Here is a 25,745-nt window from a genome sequence, read left to right as displayed (position 1 = left end):
TATAAAGTCCTCCGAGACAGCCATCGCCTCTGAGTTAGACCCTACCCACTTCAAGGTAACATCAGCCCAACAGCACAGATCGTTTAAGTCCGGCCAGTCTGACCACACACCGAAGCCGGGAGAGCGACTGTCTAGCTTTCCACTAGGTTTCCTCCTGAAGCCTAGGAAGCAAGGATCCGAGCCACATGCCAGGGGGACCTTACGTCGTTTTAGGTCCAGAAATAGAGATGAACGTGCAAGCTCTCTCACATACTGGTCATCATTGTTCAGCATATTTAACATGTGGGAGAGCCTCGTAGCAATATATGTCCATTCAAAATTGGGAACACCCAAACCACCCTCACGTTTACTGTGAAATATAATGTCACGTGTTGTGTGTGTGTTAAGACCAGTCCAATGTCTCACTAAGTGCACAGTTTTGTCAGTCAAATCACGTAGTGATTTTCGTATTCGTATGTACATTGGAGAAAAGATGTTGTACCTTGGCCAATGCTATTATTCTGACTGCCTCCAGTTTCATGATTAGAGGCAGAGGCGATGTGTGGATTAAGTCGAGTCTGCTGGAGTACTCAGCAATGATTACCTCGACCTGATCGCCCCACTCGCCTGCCACATTAAACTTGTGGCCCAAATATGTGTAAGTCTCGTGACGTGAATAGACTTTAAGGGGTTTATTGCAAATTGTGAAATCAGTTGGTGTATCTGTTTTAGAGTGGTACCAGCGATTTCCTCCGCTCCGTCTTTCATATAAAACTGCACATTTGGATTATTTTACCTCTAATCCTGACCATTCCAAAAAGGAATCGGTTTTGGAGAGCATGTTCTTTATGACAGCCCCATGATGAGAGGCTAACTGGACATCGTCTGCATACCCCTGAACAGGGTTAGGGGAAATTATATTGGCGGAGGCACACATACAGAGCCATTTTAACCATTGGTTAAGTGCTAACACAAAATTAACAGCGCTCCATGGACAGCCAGTCTTAACACCTACTTGGAGAGGGATGGGGTCTGTGAGCCGTTTACCACAGATGACCTGAATGAATGAACCAGTGTACACATCTTTAACAATGTCAACATAAACTTGGGGTAGATGGAATTCCTCAAGAGCTGTTATCATGACATTATGTGCTAAAGTGCCAAATGCATCACGGAAGTCCAGAAAAACTGAAAAGTATTCACTAGACCCATGCTTGAAATCGTCAATTCCTCTTGTCTCTCCAAGTTGACGGATCGTCCGGGATATTGTTTTTTTTGGGGATCCTATAGATGAGGGCGCCCTTCCATGAAACAGGGACCCTTCTATTTTCCAAGCAGACATTAAATATAGCTGTCAAAATGTCTGGCTGCGTAGCCCTGAGATGCTGATATGAAACACCGCCCATGCCACATGCACTATTACTGGGTAACGAGCACAGTACAGTCTCAACCTCAGCCTGCGTGAAACACGTAACGTCGGGGAAATGTACTGGCTGCGTAGGTGGTAAATCCAGACGCCAGGGCAGCGGTGGAAGTGGGTCAGTGATTGACGTTTGACCACGGCATTTATTCTGATAATACAATTGTACTTGCTCACAATTATCCGGACACACACACACACACACACACACACACACACACACACCAACCAGCTTCTATTCTCCATGGAACTGCCCCTAAGCGGCCGAATGGTAAGGCCGACGGAAATGGCAGTGGATGCGTTGGCTGCAGCTCGAAGTGACATTTACTCTGGTATCTAGTTTGTCTAGTTCGTGGCCAAATCATCCGACCTTCCTAGCCTGTGTTATATAAAAAGAAATGGTCAAAATGGCCAAAACTCAAACATCGAAAATCGGCAAAAGTGGCCGTTTTCAAGATGTTTTGGCCATTATCTCTGGAACGGAAGGTCCAATCTGCTCAGCTCAAAGCTTGTTGGATGTGTGACTTTGAGGACATTAAGCACAGAATGACACATTTTTCGGGGTTTTCAGGTTTCCGGGCCTACAAGTATGGTAATTGTGCCCTGTTCGGGCCGGGCCTTCATTTTCAGGCCCGTTGAAAACTCTACTATCTACAAGCACAGACCCATTGAGAGCTTTTAGAGAGGCTATTTTCGTGCGCTGCACAACATGATTTAAGCTTTTAGAATCGGCCTCGGGTCTAAATTGGCTAGTAGAGTGCGTACCATTTAAGGCCAATGGTACCCAAGGCTGTTTGCTGCGTGTTCTTCCCCTTATCTCTCTCTCTCCACATTTCCTGCCTCTCACCACTGTATAACTGTCAATGAAGGATACAAAAAAATATATATCTAAAAGAAAAGAACAGCAGATTGTAGTTTGGGTTCTGTGAAAGAAAGGTGTAAACATCTTTTATCCTCTTCCTGTGTAGTTGAAACAGCAGCACAAGGATCATTCTGAGCAGCGATTGGCCATCGAGGAGTTGGAGCGCAACATCCGATTGGCCGAGGACGTCTGTCCGGGCATCACCGATAGGATGGTCACACACATCATCGCCAGGTTTCAGAAGTATGTGTCTCTCTCTTCTCTCTCTTTTGTATTATCTCTTAAATTCAATAATGCTTTGATAAATGCTATTTTCAGGTTAGTATTATAAGATTGGAGCATTTGAAGTCGTCAAACTAGCAATATGTTCAGAAGCATCTTCCATAAAATCTTAATCGTCTCGGATATTTCATGGAAAAGGAGAGGTTAAAGCCTCAATCTGTGATTTCTTCACCTGGTTGGCAGGATGTAGAACAGCAGGAACAATATTACTAAAACATCATCATTTTACATATTGAGTTAATAGGCTCTATGCACAGCAGCCATATTGGAAAGAAATTGGGCCTCTTCCTTACTGGACAGGTGTTACTGTACCAATGATACTAATGAAGGCTCTGTTCCATTTAGTGTAGCACAGTCTTTCTCAAACGTTTTGATTTCAAGGACCCCCATAACTCTGATAGTGTACAAATGGGTCCACAAATAAGGGTCCATTTGGTTCCATTTGTACACTCTCAGAGTTACACACCAGTAATGGACCATTTGGAATTGGAACCCCCTCAAGGAACCATGAGGGTCCCTGGACCACACTTTGAGACCCACTGGTGTAGCAGAGTGTTTCCAGTCAGCCAGCATGCAACAATATCAGCACCCTGACTCTGTTTGACCAGAATGGAACAGAGCCTTCATTAGTGTCATTGGTAACACCTGTGAAGGATGTGAGGAATCGCCCCAATTTCTTTCCAATATGGCGGCTGTGCATAGAGCCTATTGTTCAGGAAACAGCGCTAGCGTGTGTGTGTGTGTGTATGTGTGTGTGTGTGTGAGGGGGGGGCTCCTTTCCCACTGATTCACGAATCGCACATTAGGACTTGGTCGTACAAACATTTTTCAGTCGTGTGATTTTATTTAGCCGTCTGACCCTGCAGATATGGGAGTGTTTTGTCATTAGTCATGTTTTCAAACTCTCCTTGGGTGATTCTAATTTTTGGAGAGTATGCTGCGTCTCTGATCTCTCTCTCTCTCTCTCTCTCTCTCTCTGATCTCTCTCTCGTTTAGTCTATTCGAGCTCATTGACAGATCCTCCTCTGACTCGCTGCTTTTGTCTTCTCTTCTCTCTCGTCTCGCCTCCTTTTCAGGTTCTGAAGAAGGGACGAATGGAGAGAAAGACAGACGGAATGAAAAGAGATAAAAAAATAACAAAGAGCGAGAGAGAGACTGTGTGTCACAGGTGAAGCCGAAGACTGGTTTGGGGGCGTGGAAGAAAAAAAAAAGGAGTCTTGCTGTGCAATGTCTCCTTGCTGTACACACACACACGCACACGCACTACATGTAATATATACACTATGTAATGTTCACTGCTGTTGGGAGTCCCTAGTTCCTCCAGAAAGTCTCTGTAATGCTTTAATAGCCATACTTCGGTGCATGTTAAAATGTAATTAAAGCTGTGTGAACGTACTGTGTGCACACAGACGGCATTCTCTGCACAAGTACATGTTTAAAACCCTTATTAGAAACAAAAGTGCATCCCGTCGTTTGAAAGCAATAAGGAAAAATAAGTGATGGTGTGCACATGGAGTTGCTGTCGGGTGGAAAGGCTGTACGTCCAAAAACGTTATCTTTCAGGGATGTAAAAAAGAACCGTGTTGTTGTTCAGTGGCAACCTCTTGTTAATGCTTTTCATTGGTTACCCCCCATTAAGACCGGGAACGCACCACTTATTTTATACTTTGGCTATTCAAAAATAGCAGATCTACAAGCTCATAGCGCGGCACTCGGTGCCGCGCTATGAGCTTGTAGATCTGCTATTTTTGAAAAATCGTGAAAATTCAAACTCTTTGAATATATATATATTTTAAAGCAAAATGTTTTACTCAAATCTTTGCTTCTGGGGATTCTGCAAGTGTCTTCTAAATCCTAAGAGTTGTTATTTTTTTTGGTTGAAAAAACGTATGTTGCTATAATATCGGTGGTTCTCAAACTTTTTCATGTCAAGGACCACCGAAATGATATGTATTTGTCCGCGGACCACCCCCATCTCAAAATATTTTGTTCTGGGGACCCCCAGAAGCAAAGATTTGAGTTAAAAATGCATATATATACATTCAAAGATTTGCGCATGTTTCCCCCCAAAAATAGCAGGTCTACAAGCTCATAGCGCAGCACTCGTTCACAACGCACCGCATCACGAGCTTGTAGATCAGCAATTTTTTGCTACTTTCCTGCAATTAAGTGTAAATGACAAATTATATTCATTTATGGCGGGGGGAGATGAAATATGGTGATACAAGGTTTCTGCCCGACAGCGACGCTAGGCTAGCAGACAACATTATTGTCTAATAGTCGAGTTAAGAATTAATTTAGACGTTTGTCAACATGTGCTAAATGGGTTTCACGGTCCTTCTAGTAACACTTATTTGGCACACAAAACTATGCAGTTATTTTTTTTATATCGATTGAATAAGGGACCATACAAGTTTTCCAATCGTAATATTTCTATGGGACCATGCCAAGTTTCCGTTGTGTATGTGTGTATATAGGTGGGACCAGATTTAGAATCTTATAAGATGGAAAATATGAATCATAATAATTGGGGAGTTTGGGTTGTGTGTTTTTTTCTCTCCTCTCAACAGCAGTGAAAGTTGTGTCATGACGTGGCCTTCACCTGTATGTAGATAACTATTATTATTATTTTCAGTTCAGTAGCACTTGAGACGTAAAAGCCTAATTTCTACGGCGTAGTACGATTGGCGTCGCTTCCGGGGGAAAATAACAGATTTTCAAACACGACGCGTTAGCGCGAAGCGCCGCCGTCGTTCGTGTGAAGCATAATGCTTTGTTCTCCATGCCAATATTCCACTGGTTTGTTATCAACACGACTGCTTTTGTTTTAGAATGACGGCTCCCTTATTTCTGAAATAGGCTCTATGCACAGCAGCCATATTGGAAAGAAATTGGGCCTCTTCCTTCACAGGTGTTACCAATGATACTAATGAAGGCTCTGTACCATTTAGTGTAGCACAGTGGTTCTCAAACCTTTTAATTTCAAGGACCCCCATAATTCTTAGAGTGTACAATGGTTCCATCTTTACACTCTCAGAGTTACACACCCGTAAGGGGCCATTTGGAACCCCCTCAAGGAACCATGAGGGTCCCTGGACCACACTTTGAGACCCACTGGTGTAGCAGAGTGTTTCCAGTGAGTCAACATGCACAATATCATCAGCCTGACTCCGTTTGACCAGAGTGGAACAGAGCCTTCATTAGTATCATTGGTAACACCTGTGAAGGAAGTAAGAAGAGGCCCAATTTCTTTCCAATATGGCTGCTGTGCATAGAGCCTATTGCAGCATGGTTACTGTATAAGGCACAGTAGACATAAGATTAATATTTTCAAATGACAAAGATATATTGATTAGGGTTGGCAATCCAGAAACCTTTTAATCTCAAGCACCCCCATAACTCTTGAGAGTGTACAAATGAAACCAATTGGACCCTTACCAGATTTAGAGTCTTATATGGTTCCATTTGTACACTCTCAGAGTTACCTGTAATTGTTACCCGAATCGTTAAGGATCCCAACCCTAAAATGTATCTATTTTTTTTACGAAATATAATTAGGGATGTGGATTCATTTCACAATTACTTTTTCAGGATACGAGTTTTTGTGAACTGACCCATTTCAGTACATTTCTGTACCCACCTTAAAGGTACGGTAAGTGATACTTTTTGGTGAAACCGATATGTTTTTTGTTAAAAGGTTAAAGCTCTATATTCTGATAGTCATTCCTATAGTGTTTGTTCAGTAACAGGGATCTCCCTTGTCTCTCCAGCTCTTTGATATACAGAAAATACATTTACAGGTGGGTTGCACATTTTCAGCCAATCGGGAGAGAGTCAGTTTAAAATGTATAGTGTTACAGTTCCAATTGTGTCTGCTCATTTATTTGTGTCATCACTTCCAATTTCACTTGTTTATCCTGTGTGAGTTCCCTCGCCTGATTGGATAACATTGGTATCCCGACCTGAAAATGTGTTTTCTGTTTACCAAAGAGCTGGATAGAGGAGACTCCTGTTACCGAACAAACACTCTATACTGTATCATTAGGAATATAGAGCTATTTAACACTTATTTTAGTTAAAAAATATCACTTGACCTACTTGTCCTTACACCGTTTAGCTTTACAAGGTAACTGTAGCGGCTAAAGCTGTCATGTGATGGTGTTGCGTGCCGAAAATATCTCAAAATGTCTCATTGCGATGCGCTGAGATCTTGTAGATGTAGATTTTGGCGAGCAACACCGTTTTGTGACTGAATAGAAGTTCAGCTTTAGATGAGAAGATGGAAGACAGAGTTTGGGGGTTAAAAACGTGGGTAAATATAATGACGGTCAGATCCATTATCTACTTGTAGCAACAGAGCTAGCTAGTGTCAAATACTTACATTTTTGGTGCCGTTTATTGATGCTGTAATGGAGGGTAGACTTCCCATGGTTTTTCCTGGTTATGGAATCATTTGGAACATGCCAAACTGTAAGGTTCAGTTATATTTCACAGGGTTTTTCACCTGCAACTTAAAAGTTAAAATGTGGTGTTAAGCAGGGATTTTGAAACGTTTGAAGAAGAGACGACCAGTTTTTGTTTCTTGTTTGTCTTCAGTGAGCTTTATTTTCCATCAAAAAACGAGATGCTTTTTAATCTTTTCAAAATGACTAAAATGGCGTGTAGTTAGTCAAGATAAAGGTACAGCTCTGGTACAAATGGAATGTTTTCATGGGTTTGTCCTCCAAATTGAAAAATGACGATTCCTCTGTTCCGTAACCATGGGAACCACGTGACTCCTCCCCTTTGTCGACGCAATAGAAGGGAGCTGTAGTGGAAGGTTGTGTTGTTTTGTACCAAAGACACTGTAACATTTGGTCATTGTATGTTTTCATCTTTTTATATATATATAAATATATATCATAAGGGATACACAAGTGCTTTTTTGTCAGGGGGAAGTTGTTGTAAAAATGACAGATGTACGATTTTAAATAAATTCTTTTTTTTTTAGCGGGATTTAGAGTTTTATGAATAAATATTTAAGATTGATTGAAATAACACAGATGTTTGTGTGTTCCTTCTTGTAGTAAATGTGCTGTGAACGTTGCATACAGTTTATTGTTCATGTCCTTTGAGTCATGGAGTATATAGGTTCTGTAACAAACCAAACTGCAGTGGTGTAAAGTAACTAAGTACATGTACTTAAATACTGTACTTAAGTACAATTTTGAGGTATTTGTACTTTACTTCAGTATTTCCAATTTCATTACGTCTCGGATCCAAATATTATACTTTTACTCCACTACAATTATTTGAAAACTTTAGCTACTAGTTACTTTGTAGATTTTGATTATTATCACAAAACATACATTAACCACTTCAACCCTATTTAAACTTTGGCTATTTGAAAATAGCCGATCTACAAGCTCACAATGCGTCGCGATGCGACACATTGTGAACTTGTAGATCTGCTATTTTCGAATGATTTTTATATATGAAAACTTGTGAAATGGGACATTCTGCATAATGAGTACATTCTACTTTTGGTACTTTAAGTACATTTTGATACCAATACTTTTGTACTTTTATTCAAGTAATTTTTTTATTCCAGACTTTTACTTGTAACAGAGTACTTTCCACCACTGCCACACTGCTTGAAAATCACGTTGAGAAGAATTCAGTGAATTATGATTGAATGGTTGAATTGTGGACAGGCCTCCTGCTTCCATAGACACACATGGGGCATACGGTACTTACCAATACGGCTGCCATGTTGACGCATCACTCCACAGCAGCAGCCAATCTATCTATGCCAGGGGTCTTTGTTTTTCAGCGCAAGGACCCCTTAATTAAGCAGGGACCCCCCCCACTACATATTGTATAAAATTGTGTTGCAGATGAAACTTTTGTCATAGATTTCATAGATAGCTGGATTCATGCTAATGGGTATTTTCAGATAGTTAACCTTTAAACCCGCAATATTTAGTCAACTTGACCGTTTGCTCTGTACTTGGTCTGCTCTTTTTCCCTCTTCACCGACTCTCCGAAGATAGCCGATCTACAAGCTCACGACGCCTCGCAGCGCGAGGCGTTGTGAGCTTGTAGATCTGCTATTTTCGGCTATAATGTTCCCCACCACACAAAGATTTGGCAGACCCCCTGTAGTAACTCTGAGGACCCCCTTAAGTGTCCCGGACCCCCTGTTGAAGACGCCTGATCTATGTATATATGTGGTCACCACCTTGTTTCCCCCCCCCCCCCCCCACTTGGCTAGCTGTCATTGAGATAAATTGAAACTCAAGCATTTGGATGGAAAATAAGCTGGAAATTGTACAAAGAAGCCATGTCTGCCTATATAAGCTGTACACTTGGCAAAGGATGGACAACAATTGGTTACAGAAAAAGCAAGGAACCCTCGGAACAATAGTTCTGTAAGTGAGGTCCAGGGTGTTCCAAATTGACCCTCACAGCTCTAACTCTGAGAGCGTACAAATGGAACCGAATGGACCCCATTTGTACACTCTCAAGAGTTGTGGGGGTCCTTGAAATGAAAACGTTTGAATACTTCAAAACTCTTTAAAACAATATTCTCCACTATTGACCAGCTGCTCAACACTGCCCCCAAGTGTGAGGAGTTTGCAGTGTTTTTCAACAACACAATGACCTACAGTACATCAGAGGTTTAACACTGGTTGTGATTTGATACAGAGATGATCTCACAAACCCTGTAATGTTTCCATGGGAACATCATTTATTGACAAAGGAGTTCAGCTCACTCAAAGTACACACTCGTTGACAGAAGCCTCAAAAACAACCAGTTAACACTATGTTGCCCAAATACATTGTTCAATAAGTGTACAGATATTTTTGCCAGTTTATCACACACACACACACACACACTAATTTGATTTTAAAACTAATGCTGCGTTCACACTGGCAGATACAAAGATACAGGCGACCATTATTTTTCAATGGAAGCCAGCGTCATGAAGATATAAAGTTACGTTTGTAGTGGCTACAAAAGCTACAACAGCTACAAATAAGCTGAGCTGGTTTCAACTTCAGATACAAAGATACAACTATGCTGTGTATCTCCCAGTGTCAACGCAGCTTACACCATCACCCTATCTTGTTTCACTTTGTATTCAAACAAATCAATGAGTTAATAATAATGTAATGTAACAACATGTAGTCAAATACATTTTACTCCATAACAGGTTCACTTTTCAGATTGTGTGTTTTCAGTTATTTGTCTATTAGCAAAACCCAAAACGTCTACTAAATACAAATAGTATCTTGTGATGAACAGGAATGCTGTAGGGCCACATCTCGATACAACACACAGTTGATGACGTAGTTTTTCCCAAGCGTGGCAGCAGGCGACACTTGATCTCAGATGATTGTCTGAGACGAGGGAAGGGAGCGCTCGTTATTTGTCACTTGGTTTCTCTCGTTATTTAAAAAGAATTATAAAAGAAAACTAAATGTATTAAAAGCTTAATTTCAATTCAAATTTTAAGCATTATCTTTATTGGCACCATTTTTCAACGACTTTCAAAAGCTTTTCAAAACGTAGAAAAATTGTCCGAAATTGTTGTAAAGACCTTGCACAACCTCATGCGTTCCTGTCCGCCTGTCACCCTATGACACATTAAATCACCCACAGTTACCATCATGTTTGTCAACGTATATACTTATACTAGTGCCGGGCACTACCAGCTTAACCACAGTACATGTATGTCCCAGTAGCTTGTGGGCAGTAGCTTTGTTACTTTCAGAATTAAGTGGCTTACTTTTCATCCTGGTAGTTTGACAGAAGCTAACATTTCCAGTGGCACATCATCAACATACAATAGCACAACAGAAGAGTTTGGAGTGTAGTTTGTCCATTGTGTCAAAAGAGAGAATTCTCCACCTCATCCATTTGTAGCTTTTGTATGTGTCCAGATACGTGTGCACTGGGATCTGTGTGTGCTCCTCAGGGTTTGATTTGTAACGGCATTGGGAGCTTGTAGATCTGCTATTTTGTCCACACACGTCTATTTCGTTTTCGTGTTGCAATGCTTCCATTCACAGCCTCACTTGAGTAATCCTCACTCTTCCTGCATCTGCCCCTCCACCTCCCTCACCTCCTCTCCTCTCCTCCTCTCCTCTGTCGTCCTTCTCCCCTCCTCCTTCCTCCTCCTCCTCCTCCTCCTCGTCCAGTTGGAGGCTTCCGGAGGAGTGCCTCATCCTGGCCAGTCTGCTGGGGCGTACCACTCCGCCCAGCGGGGGTGGAGAGCGGTAGTACGAGTAGAAGACCTCCGGGTCCGAGTCGTAGCACCCCGTCCTGGCCCCCCCTACCACGCACAGCGACGTGGGTCGCTCCGGAAAGGGGGAGGAGTTTAGGGGGAGGTAGGTGGGGCGGGAGGGCCGCGTCAGGTGAGGGTAGTAGCCAAGGGGGCGGAACTCGGAGGCGGGGTCGAAGGCGGGGTTAGAGCTGCGGGCCAGGTGGAACTTGACGTCCGATTGGCTGGCGGCGCGCCGCGGCAACCCCGGCAGGAAGCGGGAGTCGTCGCTGTAGTGCCCCGCCTCCGTGCCCCGCCGCCCGGCGTCCAATAGCCTCGCCCCGATGCTCCCCGGCGGGTACGCCCCCCCTCCGGCCGACCCCGGCCCGCCCCCCGCGAAGCCCGAGGGGCGGAGCCGCCGGCTCCGGAGCGGCGAGAGCGAGGAGGACGCGTTGCGGCCGGAGAGCGGGTGGAGGGCGGGGCCCCGCGCCAGGCCCTCCATCCTCTCGTAGTCCCGCCTCTGCTGCGGGAAACGCTCCAACGAGGAGACGGCGATGTGGTCCCGCAGGTAGTTGTAGTGTCGGGGGAGGGGCGGCGGGTAGCCCCCGGCCAATGGGAACACGGGGAGGACGGGGTGGTACTGGTGGGCGGGGCTATTGGGGTACAGGAGGACCAGCTGCTGGGCGGCGTCCGGGTGAGGCTGGGGGTTGGGCTTGCGCCTGGAGCGGTTGCTGTAGATGCCGGCGAGGCGCTGCGCCTGGCGCTGTGCCGCCGCTCCGCCCGGCCGTCCCGCTCGCCCTTCCTCCATCACCGAGGTGGAGGCGGACCTTATGCAGTGGTGGAAAAAAGTACTCAAATTGTGTTACTTCAGTAAAAGTATCAATACTGCAATGTAGATGTACTAGAAGTAAAAAATTAGAAGTAAAAAATGTAAAATGTGCTTGTGTAAAAGTACAAAAGTAATGGTATCAAAATGTACTCAAATGTACAAAAGTAGAAGTACTCGTTATGCAGAATGTTCCATTTCAGAAATCTTTTGAAAATAGCAGATCTACAAGCTCACAATGCGACGCATTGTGAGCTTGTAGATCGGCTATTTTCAAATGGCCAAAATATATATAGGGCTGAAGTGGGTAATGTGTGTTTTGTAATAATAATCAAAATCTACAAAGTAACTAGTAACTAAAGTTTTCAAATAATTGTAGTGGAGTAAAAGTACAATATTTGCCTCTGAGATGTAGTGGAGTAGAAGTAAAAGTATTGTAAATTGGAAATACTCAAGTAAAGTACAAATACCTCAAAATAGTACTTAAGTACAGTACTTAAGTAAATGCACTCGGTGACTTTACACCACTGACCGTATCTTGGGCGCGGGAGACGATTGGTCGAAAGACGCCGGCGACAGGAGACGATGGGCTTCGGGGCCGGAGGTCGGGGGGTGGGACTTCTGGGCCACCTCGACGAATGATTGGCTGCGTTTGGCCCCGCCCCTCGTGGTGACCTCTGCGCAGTCCTGTGTGCGGGGGTCCAGGGGGTCCTGGCTGCGCCCACCGGGTCGACGGAACGGATGCTTGTACATCTGTGGAGGGAACACGCAGGAACACACACACACACACACACACACACACACACACACGTTATCAAGTTTAAATTAAGTCTATAACTAAATGGAGAAATGGGAATGCTTTCCGAAGCCACCATGTATCCTCTATACCAGGGGTCTTCAACGTTTTTCAGGCCAAGGACCCCTTAGCTGAGAGAAAGATGAAGCAAGGACCCCCCCCCCCCCCATATTGTATGACATTGTGTTGCAGATTAAACTTTGTTCATAGATTTCATAGATGGCTGGATTCATGCTAATGTGTATTTTCAGATAGTTAACCTTTAAAACCCTCAATATTTAGTCAACTTGACCGTTGGGCTCTGTACTTGGTCTGCTCTTTTTCCCTCTACACACGACTCTCTGAAAATAGCAGATCTACAAGCTCACAACGCCTCGCAGCGCGAGGCGTTGCGAGCTTGTAGATCTGCTATTTTCGGCTATAATGTTCCCCATCACACAAAGATTTGGCGGACCCCCTGTAGTAACTCTGAGGACCCCCTGAGGGTCACGGAAGCCCTGTCGAAGACCCCCTGTTCTACACCCATTACTGTGTATTTATGTATTGGATCAAAATGGTGTGATTACTTGTTTGGACACATCGGTTAGGAGGTCAGGAGACGAGCGAGACTGTCTGGAGTCGTGGTCTGCCTGGCGAAACGTCCTGGAGAGAGAACGACACAGAAAGACACAACGTCAGTATTGACTGGACACTGGCCTTAAATACCATCAATAGTCACTTTAAACAAGTTATTGTTTTGTATTCAATATGATCTGAACAAATCAGCTCAGCTGAATGAACGTTTTTAGTGAATTCATGAGTTTGTTCTCACCTCTCGAACTGTGTGTGTTTCCTCTCTCCTCCAGGCCCCATGCACTCCAACAGCTGCTTCTGTGTGCGACCACTGACACACACACACACACACACACACACACACACACACACACACACACACACACACACACACACACACACACACACACACACACACACAAATCAATCTCTATAGCATATCCCTGAATATACTGTAGTGTGCGTGTGCGTGTGCGTGTGCGCGCGTGTGTGTGTGTGTGTGGCTGTGCACGCACTTATGCTTCTTGTGAGGGCCAAGTTTCCCCACAATACAGTAGAAATTGGGAAATAGACATTGTGAGGACCACTATATAGAAAACTACCCCTTTTTGTAGAATCAGACATATAAAAAGGTAACATATATTAATGTTAGGCTTACAATTATGAAGACATTCAGGTGTTGTTGGGCTAGGATTTGACATTTAGGTTTAGGGTTTAGGGTTGCATGATTTATACATGTGCCAGCGTTCTTTTTTCAGCTATTTTCAATGCTGTCTTTAAATGTCCTAGTATAGTAATACAAACGTGCTTGCGTGCGTGTGCGTGTACCTGTATCTAAAGCTGGACCCCTTGCAGGACTGTGTGTGCGTGTGTGTGTGTACCTGTATCTAAAGTTGGACCCCTTGCAGGACAGTATGGTTGTGTGTGTGGGCTGTGGTTCCTCTGGCAGCCTGAAGAAGGCGTGGTACTCCACACACACCTTCCAGAAGGACTTACACACATCACGACTGGCCATGGAGAACTCCACGATGTCCTTATGAGAGGGCTGTACCATGGACACATCCATGTAAACACATACGTACATGTAAACTCTACTATGTCCTTATGAGAGGGCTGCAACATGCACACATCCATGTAAACACATACACATACATGTAAACTCTACTATGTCCTTATGAGAGGGCTGCAAGGTGCACACATCCATACAAACACACATATATACATGTAAACTCCACAATGTCCTTATAAGAGGGCTGCAGCATGCACACTTACAAACAAACATACATACATGCATACACATACATATGTGTGTGTACACACACACACACACACACACACACACACACACACACACACACACACACACACACACATCTTTTGCCGCAGGCAGAAAACCCACCTCTTCAGGAAACACTACCCTGACACTTCCTCTTAGTCTTGCCTACTTGTTGTCAATTATTTGTACGAGCTCTTGTTTTATTGGATCTTGTTTATTCAATACACTTATTTGCTTTAGCTTTTGCTCATTTGATTTTCCTATTTGTCTCATCTGTTTAAGAAAGTAGGTAGCTGATATATTGCACTTTTACCTTAGCGCTAGGTATACTCTTAGTTGCTTGTTTTAGAAGAGAATGCACTTAAGACTTCTGGTGATTAGTAGTTTTCTTGCCTACCTATGTTGAATGCACTTATTGTAAGTCGCTTTGGATAAAAGCGTCTTCTAAATGACTAATTGTAATGTAATAATACATATTTGCATGCACGCCTGCACACGCACGCACGCACGCTTACACGCACGCACGCACACACACATACATGTGCATACATACATGGACATGAATATTCATAATTTCATATACTGTAAACATACATGATTGTACACACATACATATTCAGATTAAGCTTAAAAGTGTTAGTGTTGTTTTTCTTTCTTTCTTTCTTTGTTTCTCTCTTCCTTCCTCCTGTACATGCCGTCTAGGTATTTAGTCATGTAGTTGTGTGTATTTATAGCTCCTCACCCCGATCTTATCATGCAGTTTGATGAGGAAGTGTTTGCGCTTGAAGCTGAGTTTCCGTATCTTGGCCCAGCTGAACGTGTTGATCTTGGTGTTTCCCTGAAAGCCCAGAAACAGGAGTCAAAGTATAGATACTCCTGATCAAATATTACAATATTACAATTACAAGTAAAAGTTGCTCAGTCAAATGTGTGCTTGAGTTAAAGTACTTGCTTTTAAAATTACTTAAGTATTAAAAACAACAAATTACAAAGTACAACAAATATAAGAACACAGCTTTTTATTTTTTCCTCACTTATTATTAAGTGATTGAAAGTTTAAAAATGTTAATAAAGCAATAAAGAGACTGGATAATTGTCCCAGTACCATTCTTTAGGTGAAGGATCACACATGTGTGTGTCTAGCTTATATTTCCATATAGTTTGTGGCTAGATTCACTACTTTCACAATGAGGTAGCTTTCAAGTAGTTCAGCTATTTATTTATGTTTCACCATGTAGCTGGATAGCTTGACAACACCTACATCCAGTGGCACATCAATATAAAAGCGTACTACAGATGAGTTGTGAGTGCAGTCAGTGGTGAAAAAAGTACTGAATTGTTTTACTTAAAGGAGAAATTCACCGGAAAAATATCTTATTTTCTATCAAGTACACACCCAATGAAGCATTGAATTCAAGCATTGAATTTTTATTTTCGTCGGATTCCTAAGCCATTACCATTATTGATTACCGGCGGAAAGATGCTAATGTATCCAGTAGGAGACTCAAAGACTAAAAGTACTGAAAATGGGAAATACTCCAGTAAAGTAAAAAATCCTCAAAAGTGTACTTAAAGGGATACTTCACTTTCGGGCCGGGGACACATTTAAAAAAAATATTAAAAATAAATGAAAAAAGTTATGGAAAATTCATGGCCCCCTCACGACACGCAGTGTCCTACTAATGTGTGAGGGGGCCATGAATTTTCCATAACTTTTTTCATTTATTTTTAATATTTTTTTTAAATGTGTCCCCGGCCCGAAAGTGAAGTATCCCTTTAAGTACAGTACTTGAGTAAATGTACTTAGTTACTTTACACCACTAAGTGCAGTTCTTCCATCTCATGCCATCTCCATCGATTTGAAGCTATTTCGGAATTTGTACTTTTCCATCCATTAGTCATAAGCGTAATAACTAATAACTCTCAACTAATGGTTTCATGAAACACATCATAAGAGCTTGTCAGAGAGATGCTCAAACATAAACAAAAACAAAAACCTTTCCTTTATACAAAAATGGAAACACTTTCATGTGAGCCTGCCTCCACTACTCTTCTCACAAAGACGCTTCCCTGCCAGGGACCCCCGTGCACAGAACACACACTGCAACACCTACTTCAGTTCCTATTGTCTCAAATTCTACATCGAACCAGTGCAATATAAAGGACTGCACAGAAAGGATCCTATCAACCATCATAATGCATGAATGCAGCCAATCGGACGCCAAGTTCCACCTGGCCCGCAGTATACACATGCATGTAGATGAGTGTAGGTGATTGTACCTGAAACACCAGTACTCCAGAGTGAGTGACAGCCAGGTTGATTCTCATGGCCTCCCCATCGTGTGCAGGGTGAGGTCTGATGCCGTACATGTCCAGCTTCCTGGCCACCTCCAGCAGCTGGATGTCTGACACAGCTGGAGACGCCCCTCTGTGGAGGAGGGACACATGGAGAGGAAATCAGCGCTGTCGGTCAGAAACCTTGTATCTCCATTTCTTGGCAAACATGCCCTACATCGACTTTGTATGATAGTGTCACTCAAACATTAGCCTGCCCCAGTGCGTCTGATATCTGGCATAGAGGGGCGGATTCAAAATCTCCGGAGAAAACAGCCGGGGGCTCCCATTGGTTCACCGATCTGTGCGCCCGCCCCCGCCCCGCCCCCTGCCTCTCCTCCTCCCCCAATGTGCAGCATTGAGAGCCCTGACGTCACAACATTTGGAGCGACGCCCACTGCACTCTGGTTGGTTGGGGAAATGAAAGGTTGACTCCCACTTCCTATGCCAGGAATGTCAACAGCTTGGTCCAGGCTTTCTTTTTGAGCGAAACGCGAAGGAAAATAAAAGCCTGGAGATCGAGGCTACTCAAACATTGTCGAAAGCAGTTAATCTTGTGTGTGGGTTTATAAATACTTAATGAATGAAAATAATTAACAAGAGCTTGCAACTAAATTTAACTACATTGGATCCATTGGAACACATGTGGTTCTTTTTGCCATTTTCTGAAATGTAACAGTTTCGGGCATTATGAGGTTTACACCCGACAAAAAAAGTGACGAAATGAACCTGCATGCAGGCGTACAGTGGTGAGGCTTCACCTCAAAACTGTCCAGAAAGACACATAACAGAGAGAAGACTAAACTGAACCAATAAAAAAGGGATCTACTGAAGAATCTCCCAACTCCCACAATGCAAAAAGAGGTGTATGCGTGCGTGCGACCGTGCGTGCCTGCGTGTGTGTGCTTGTGTGTACCTGTGTTTCTTATGTAACTTCATAATCTTGTGGTCCAGATATTCCTGGTTGGGGACGTAGTGTTTTAGCTCCAGATGATGACAGTCCAGGTCCTCATCATAGTCCCCTAGCTCTGCTGTAGGATACACATCATATACAGGTCATCATAGTCTCCTTGAAATCTACTATAGGATATACATTATATACAGGTCGATAGTTCTATGGAATTATCTGCCCAAAAATATACAGTCCGTAACAAAATGACTTTCAAAAAGTAGCCTACATCAAGAGATATCTTGCCAATAATTGTCTTTTTTTTATTATTCTATTCTGTTGTTTCTACACTTGAATGTGTCTTATATTTAATTCAGTTCAGTTCATTTCATTTTTATTTTCGGATACTGGACATACTGTATATCGTAAGAAAATACATAGCCTATAAGTCGAGGCTCAAGTCGATTTACATAAATAACAACAACAATAATCATCATCATCATCATCATTATCATAAAAAATTACAAAACAAACAAAATAAACCAATTACAGTCCATTTGGTGATTCATATCTGCTAATTGCATGTCTGTATTGTATTTACTGTGTTCGGGACCTCGGCAGGCTCATCCATGACCATGTGCCTCTAATGGGGATCTTTTAAACATGCACATTGCGAACATTCTGCGAATATAAATCTACAAGCAATGTGTGCTTGTAGATCGCTGCTTTTTGGCAAAGATATTTAGTGTAGAGGGAAATAAGGAGGGGGCCTAGTAGAGAGCCCTGGGGCTCTCCAGTCATTACTGCATGTCTGTACTTACACTGCAGTATATGAGAAACCAGCAGGGCGGCGCTGTTGTCATTACACGTCAGGCTGCCGTTACACAGATCCTGTTTCATCTGCAGGGCAAACAGGTACCTACGCGCACACGCACACGCACACACACACACACGCACACGCACACGCACACGCACACAAACACAAACACAGACACAGACAGAGAGAGAGTATAGAACCATGAAATAACATCATAATACAGTATACACTGCTCTACTGTTGATTCACCACCAGGGGGTGTAGAAGCAGCTGTTGAACCATACCACTGACAACTAGACATAGCATGAAAAAGAGTTTAGTTTGCGATGACGTCAATGTATAATGAAACAGGCATGGACACGCGCACACACACACACACACACACACACACACACAAACCACACACACACACACACACACACACACACACACACACACACACACACACACACACACACACACACACACACACACACACACACACACACACACACACACTGTTACCTGGTGAGGCCTCTCTTCAGTTGTCCAGGGTCTGGAGGGAAAAACTTTACTATGAACCTAAAGAATAGATCACTGGTGTCTGACAGAGAGAGAGAGAGAGAGAGAGAGAGAGAGAGAGAGAGAGAGAGAGAGAGAGAGAGGTGTGATACTGTACAGTACATTATGAACTGAAGTTCACAATTAACCCTACTGTATGTACTTCTCTGCCTATGTCAATAGCGGAAATAGCCGATCTACAAGCTCACAACGCCATGCGCCTAGTACAAGGGTTCCCAAACTTTTCAGGCCGCGACCCCCCAAAATAATCATATTTGAACTGGGGACCCCCCACCCCGACACGCTCTTTTGAATTGTAGGCATTACTTTTAGTTTGACTCGGTTCCACAGATAACAGTTGTGAAAATAGCCAAACGACAAGCTCACAGATACCCTGTATACACTTATACTGTATGTTGGTTTGTTTACTGTTGAGTGAGAAAACAATGTCGCACATTAAGCTAATCATCTGGGGACCCCACAAAATAATTTGGGGGACCCGAACCACAGTTTGGGAACCACTGAGCTATTAGATCGGCTAGTCTCGCTGAACATTTGCCTACTTTCGCCAAACGTTCTTCTATTTTCTCTTAATGTAAGCCTGTTTTCACCAAATGGTTCATTAATGATTGCCTAATTTTCACCAATTTCCGCGAAAAGTCGTTTTCTTCTTTTGTTTTACTATGTCCAGAAAAGGGATGCTGGGGTTCATGTGGTCGATGTGAAGTGATGATTGGTTAGTTGACTTACATGTGATCTGTTTAGCCAGGGGCTTCAGTAGTTCTAACCACACCTGAAAGACACAGCTACTATTAGTCAGACTATATGGTGTGTACCATAGATATAGAAACCTAGATAACTCATTGGCTTCTGCAGTTCATTGGAGCGACTTGTATCGCGGCCGCCATTTTGTAGAAGGCAAGCTGCCTGACTACTGGCCAATCACAGCGCGTCTTTTCCAGGACTTGTCAGAATCTAGTTGTATAAAAATATCCTGTTATATTTTCATACAACTAGATTCTGCCAAGTCCCGGAAAAGACACAGTGGTAGGAAAAGTACTCAAATGTTTTACTTAAGTAAAAGTATCAGCACTGCAATGTAGAAATACTCTGTTAAGTAAAAGTCAGGAATTCAGTTTACTTGAGTAAAAGTATAAAAGTATTGGTATCAAAATGTACTTAAAGTACCAAAAGTAAAAGTACTAAAATGTTTGAAAATAGCAGATCTACAAGCTCACAACGCGTCACGATGCGACGCGTTGTGACGCGTTGTGAGCTTGTAGATCGGCTATTTTCCAATAGCCTAGGTATACATTAAGGCTAAAGTGGTTAATGTATGTTTTATAATGTCATAATTTATATCTGCAAAGTAACTAGCAACTAAAGTTTTCAAATACTTGTAGTGGAGTAAAAGTACAACATTTGCCTCCGAGATGCATTGGTGTGTGCGTGCACGTGCACGTGCGTGCGTACGTGCATGTCTTACATAGCTGCCAGTGTGATGTCTGAACTCCAGTCCAAAGTATTCCTTCTCCAGGAGTTTGAGGTGACCGCACACCTTGTTATAGAACTCCCCTCCTAGGACACTCTGCTGAAGGAGGGACCCGCAGAACGAGACCGAGAGACAAAGACAGAGAAACAGAGAGAGACACCATTAGAATACCATCAGACTGTTGGACAAGGCCTGACCACCGCCCCTCACCGGGGCCTACCCATTAAAGGGCAAGACCACTTTGGTAGAGGTTTGGGTTGTGTAGTTACCTTGCCATGATGTAACTCCAAAGGTGGACAAGAAATCAAAAATAATTGCTCCATTGATTAGAAATTGATTATTCAAAATATGCTCCTCATTGACTTCCATTGTACGGTAAAAGAGCTCTCAAAGTCACTCTTTTAGCACGTAAACGAACGCAAACAAAGTTGATTCAGACAATATAGAACATCACCCAACCCAATACTGTTTATTTTTTTAATAAACATGTCAACTTCCTGCAAATCCGATTCCGTGGATCCAGTCCGGGTTTTCTTCTTAATACAAATACAATTTGTATTAAGAAGAAAACCCGGACTGGATCCGCGGAACCGGATCTTCAAGTAGTAAAATCAGCAGGAAGTTGACATTTTTATTAAAGAAATAAACAGTACTGGGTTTGGTGATGTTTTATATGGTCTGAATCAGCTTTCTTTGTGGGTTAGGCATGGTGAGGTTAAGGTTAGATTTAGGCATAGTTTTTTGTGAGGTTAAGGTATAGGGTTTAGGTTAGGGTTAGGCAATAGGCATAGTTTATAGTTAATAGTTTACTTTTATTTTTGAAAAATCTTGAAAATGTTTGCAAATCTTTGAAGATTTACATTTTTACAGCAAACATTTTAACTTGAATCTTTGCTTCTGGAGATTCTAAATCCTAACAGTTTTATTTTTTTTAAACATATGTTGCTATATATATCAGTGGTGCTCAAACTTTTTCATGTCAAGGACCCCCAAAATGATATGTATTTGCCCGCGGACTCCCATCTGCCCCCCGTGCTATGAGCTTGTATATCTGCTATTTTTGAATAGCCAAAGTAATCTAAAAAATTACACAGATGCGTTCCCGGTCTTAATGTGTTCTAATCTCATGTACATACCTGCTGCTACTGTGGACCTACCACCTCGCACCTCTTATGTCCAACGTCACGTACCGTTCATACTGTGCCTGCTGGTCTATGCTATGTGCATATATTATGTAGATATCTTAGATTTTTGCCTCTCCTTGACATGTTTTTCTTTAGTCGTTCGTTTTTTTGGCCTTTCCCTGCCCCCTCCTCTTTCCTTTTCTCCTTTCTGAAAACAACAGAACGATGGAGCTTGCACTAAAACGAATTTCACACCCACTTCTTTACACCTGCAAACCTGTGATGTGACACTGAAGTGGATTCTGAGACAGAAAGACAAAGAGAAACAGAGAAACAGAGAAAAAGACAGAGCCATATATAGAGTCAGACAGACAGACAGACAGACAGACAAGACAGACACAAAGAGACAAAGAGAGACAGCGACAGATCAACTATTATGCGTAACAATTGTCCCTCAATAGAGAATCAGAATACACAATGACAGAATACCTGAGCACCGCGACTGATAGGGAATCCTTGACAATGTGCACTCAGACAGTGAACAACACAGCCTTGCCATCAAAAAAAGGAAAGGCCGCCACGGGCACATCTGTCTCCCAAGAGAAAACAGACTATAGCCTTACACCCACTGCACACCAGATGAGCTGGAAACTGAGCTGCGCTTTCGAACGACCTGCCCACTGCATCAAGACATCAGAGACTCATATACTTCCCACAGATTATAAACACCCAAACTAAATTTCAAAACATGGCCAATGACCAAAAAGTCCCATATTTGCTGGGTGAAGTGCATGTGAATGTGCAAACACAACAGCAAGATGTGTGAGCTGGTGTGACAGGAAAAGTGTAGGCCTACGTGATTGATTGATTGATTGATTGATTGTAGTACTTTATTTAGAAAGACATGGAAAAGGTACATGGAAGTACAGTTAACAATACAAGGTCCTCTAAACTGGATCGCTCATAAAAGCACAACAGCTTATTTAAGATGAGATCCCCACGCACTCAAATCATGATGGCATTTAAGAAAACAGACAGATATACACTACTATGCAGAACATCATACAGTCAGCTTACAGGTTACTGGTATGAAAAACAAGAAATATGTACAATAGACAGTTCGAGGAGGGAGGGGGGTTAGGTTAAGACTTTGACAAAGACCAGTTTGGAATTGCAGCCTCCTGAAGGTGTTTTTTAGGGCAGTTTTGAAACTGAGTAGGGTTTTCTGTGTCTCTCTCTCTCTCTCTCTCTCTCTCTCTCGTGTCTCTGTCTCATAATTATCATGTCACGGGGGTAGATGGGCGTGTGTGTGAGTCTTCCTTTGCTATGGCGACACACATGCCCTGACAACCCTGTACCTGTGTTTATCACCACAGCGGGCAACTCTGTGTGTGTGTGTGTGTGTGTGTGTGTGTCTGTGTGTGTGTGTGTGTGTGTGTGTGTGTGTGTGTGTGTGTGTGTGTGTGTGTGTGTGTGTGTGTGTGTGTTTGTGTGTGTGTGCTTGTGTCACAGAGAGATGCACACAGCAGCTGTGTGCGATTAGAGAAACAGACCTAACCGGCTATCAACGCGGACAAGTAACCACACCCTCTTTTAGCTTGATCTCTTATAGCTTTACCCAACACACACAAACACACACACACACACACACACACACACACACACACACGTGTGCAGGAAACATGATCTCACTTAACTTTGACCACAAGGTTATCAAGTTCATAAAAGATACATGGACACACGCACGCACACGCGCACACACACACACACACACACACACACACACACACACACACACACACACACCCCAACTTGCTCTTGATGAGCAGGTTGGTGCTTTGCATGGTTGCCATCAGTGTGTGAATGTGAGCCTGTTTAATGCACATAGTAAAGGCTCTATGATACATGCACCATTTATTTCAGCACAAAATGTTGCCGGGGCAGTTTAAGCCCCTGTTACATTTCTGACATAATGTATATGCTAAATACAGTCCGATTAGATATGATATGCATATAGCCTACAGCGGTGGTTCTCAACCTTTCCTGGATCAGGGCCCAATTGAACATCTTGAAACCCACCCATCTGGCCTTAAAGGGATAGTTCACCCCAAAATTTTATTATTTTCCTATCGATTAGTCACCACATGGAGACTTGAATTCATGAATATTTTTTTGTTTTTGTCGCATTCCTAAGCCAATAATTTGATGGCGGGCAGCGGTTCCGGTAGGAGACAAAGTCTCCTTTGTGTCTCCTACCGGAACTGCTGCCTACCGGTCCGCTGGTCATCAAATTATTGGCTTAGGAATGCGACAAAAACAAAAAAATATCCATTCTCCATGGGGTGACTAATCGATAGATTTTTTTTGGGTGAACTATCCCTTTAAGTGGTCAGATGGGTGGTCCGCAAGCATTTTCAGAGCATGTTTATTTTAAAGGACGACTTCACCCAGGCGCACCATTGCTCTGCCCCCTCTGTGTTCCTATTGGCTGGGGTTTAAACAGCCATAACTCCAGTTCCCAGCATGCTAAAGGCCCCAAACTTGGTTGATCAATTGAAGTAACATAGTATACTACAAGTTCCTATGCATCTGTCACAATGAAACCTTTCAAGGATTTAAAGAAAAAAGTAACATGCCCTCTTTCCCTCTTTTATTTTACATATTTGTTATTTGGGGGCCCCGACCAGTGTCCGCCCTGAGACTGGGAGGTCGGCGTTCGATCCCCCGGCCGGGTCATAGCAAAGACTGTAAAAATGGGACTCAATGCCTCTCTGCTTGGCACTCGTTATCAAGGCTTGGATTGGGGGGTAAGTCCCTGTGATTTACTAGCGTCATGTCCAGAGGGTGTACTTGTACATCATGTGACATGCTAGTGTCAACGATGGTGCAGAACATTTTAGAAAGATAGACCATCCTAATTGGAGCCACTAGAGGCGAAATGGTGGGCGCCGTCTGGCCGTCTGGCCACGACCGTCCGATGTTTAATGTGCTAGGTTCCGCGAGAGTGTGCTGCTGGGACAGAGAAAGGTTGATAATAAAGTTGATTTTCTCCTTTTTTGTCTCTCTTTAGTGTCAAAGTTTTGGGAAGATTGTGTGGCTTGTGGCGATCTTGTCTAATATTGAGTTCAGTGACCGTGGGGCTAGCTATATATGGAACTATACGGGAGATGGGAAGCCCCGCCCGTCCCATCGCCACTGGGTGGGGCTTTCGCCCTACTGGACGTGGGAAGACCCTTTGGTGGGGCCGTTGTCACATTCTAATAGGCTCTATGCACAGCAGCCATATTATCACTTCCTTCACAGGTGTTACCAATGATACTAATGAAGGCTGTGTTCCATTTAGTGTAGCACAGTAGTTCTCAGACTTTTTAATTTCCACGATCCCCATAACTCTGAGCGTGTACAAATGCAACCATTTTCCATTTCCATTTGTACACTCCCAGAGTTACACACCCATAAGAGGCCATTTGGAACCCCCTCAAGGAACCATGAGGGTCCCTGGACCCCAATTTTAGACCCACTGGTGTAGCAGTGTTTCCAGTGAGCCAACAAGGACAATATCAGCAACCCTGACTCTGTTTGACCAGAATGGAACAGAGCCTTCATTAGTATCATTGGCAACACCTGTGAATTTCTTCACAATATGGCTGCTGTGCATAGAGCCTATACAGCCCGAAGACCCCATTCCAGCACTTGCCTCGTGGTGTGCCTCGCTAATCATTAGACGGCCAACTCCAACCTCCTGAGATCGAACGGCTTGAGCCGACTCAGCGCCGTCCGACTTATGTGCCGATAGGCACAGAATCGTAAATCATGTTTTGGGGTGGGGATGTTTGCCCCAACTGCCGCTCAAAGTGACTACTGGCCAATCACAGCACGTCTTTTCCGGGACTTTCCCAACTCCCGTGCACTCAAATAGCTTGCATGGGGCTAAAGAATGGATCAGAAGCTGTGTTCACATTCACTCAACTTCAATTGGAATTAATAGACTCCAACCTGCTTCCGGTCTCCTAAAAAGGAGTCAACCTACGGTACTTCACCCCTGCAGATGTGGAAAGTAAACCAGAGATAGCATGCATGTCTTTCTTTTCTTTTTTCTGTCTTTGCTAGCGTCATTTCCATCATGGCTGGGGGGTGTACTTGTACGTCAAGCTGCCTCACGCTACATAAACAGGAGATAGGCTCCTGACCCTATGGGCCAGATGGCTCGGTAAATGGTGCATTTATATAGCACTTTTATCCAAAGCGCTTTACATAGATTTTGCATTACATTCACCCATTCACACACACATTCATACACCTATGGCGGA

The 25,745-nt window shown here is 43.3% G+C and overlaps 2 protein-coding genes across 3 annotated transcripts in view; one reads left to right on the top strand and one right to left on the bottom strand.

Moving 5' to 3' along the window:
• Nucleotides 1–7,538, top strand: part of stk26 (serine/threonine protein kinase 26) — a 57,102-nt gene extending 49,564 nt beyond the window's left edge. For both annotated transcript variants that reach the window (XM_080451674.1, XM_080451673.1), the window contains exons 11-12: nt 2,368–2,504; nt 3,620–7,538. In XM_080451674.1, coding sequence (XP_080307800.1) covers nt 2,368–2,504; nt 3,620–3,626 — 144 coding nt within the window. In that variant the 3' untranslated portion in view covers nt 3,627–7,538. The remainder of the gene's footprint in view (nt 1–2,367; nt 2,505–3,619) is intronic.
• A 3,054-nt stretch (nt 7,539–10,592) lies between these two features.
• The window catches only part of LOC308101351 (FERM domain-containing protein 7), a gene marked incomplete at its 3' end in the record, with an annotated part of 17,210 nt that continues 2,057 nt past the window's right edge, over nt 10,593–25,745 (bottom strand). Inside the window, exons 2-13 of the mRNA XM_080450775.1 lie at nt 20,306–20,410; nt 19,570–19,612; nt 18,784–18,862; nt 18,284–18,381; nt 17,490–17,604; nt 16,520–16,667; nt 14,982–15,077; nt 13,845–14,008; nt 13,223–13,294; nt 12,978–13,053; nt 12,148–12,368; nt 10,593–11,616 (exon numbers count right to left, since the gene is read on the bottom strand). Coding sequence (XP_080306901.1) covers nt 10,593–11,616; nt 12,148–12,368; nt 12,978–13,053; nt 13,223–13,294; nt 13,845–14,008; nt 14,982–15,077; nt 16,520–16,667; nt 17,490–17,604; nt 18,284–18,381; nt 18,784–18,862; nt 19,570–19,612; nt 20,306–20,410 — 2,241 coding nt within the window. The remainder of the gene's footprint in view (nt 11,617–12,147; nt 12,369–12,977; nt 13,054–13,222; nt 13,295–13,844; nt 14,009–14,981; nt 15,078–16,519; nt 16,668–17,489; nt 17,605–18,283; nt 18,382–18,783; nt 18,863–19,569; nt 19,613–20,305; nt 20,411–25,745) is intronic.

This window comes from Gymnoscopelus braueri (genome assembly GCF_963280865.1).
Source record: "Gymnoscopelus braueri genome assembly, chromosome: 15".
Lineage (NCBI taxonomy): Eukaryota > Metazoa > Chordata > Actinopteri > Myctophiformes > Myctophidae > Gymnoscopelus > Gymnoscopelus braueri.
Note: the sequence above shows the minus strand (reverse complement) of the source record. Positions and strands in the feature narration are given on the sequence as shown.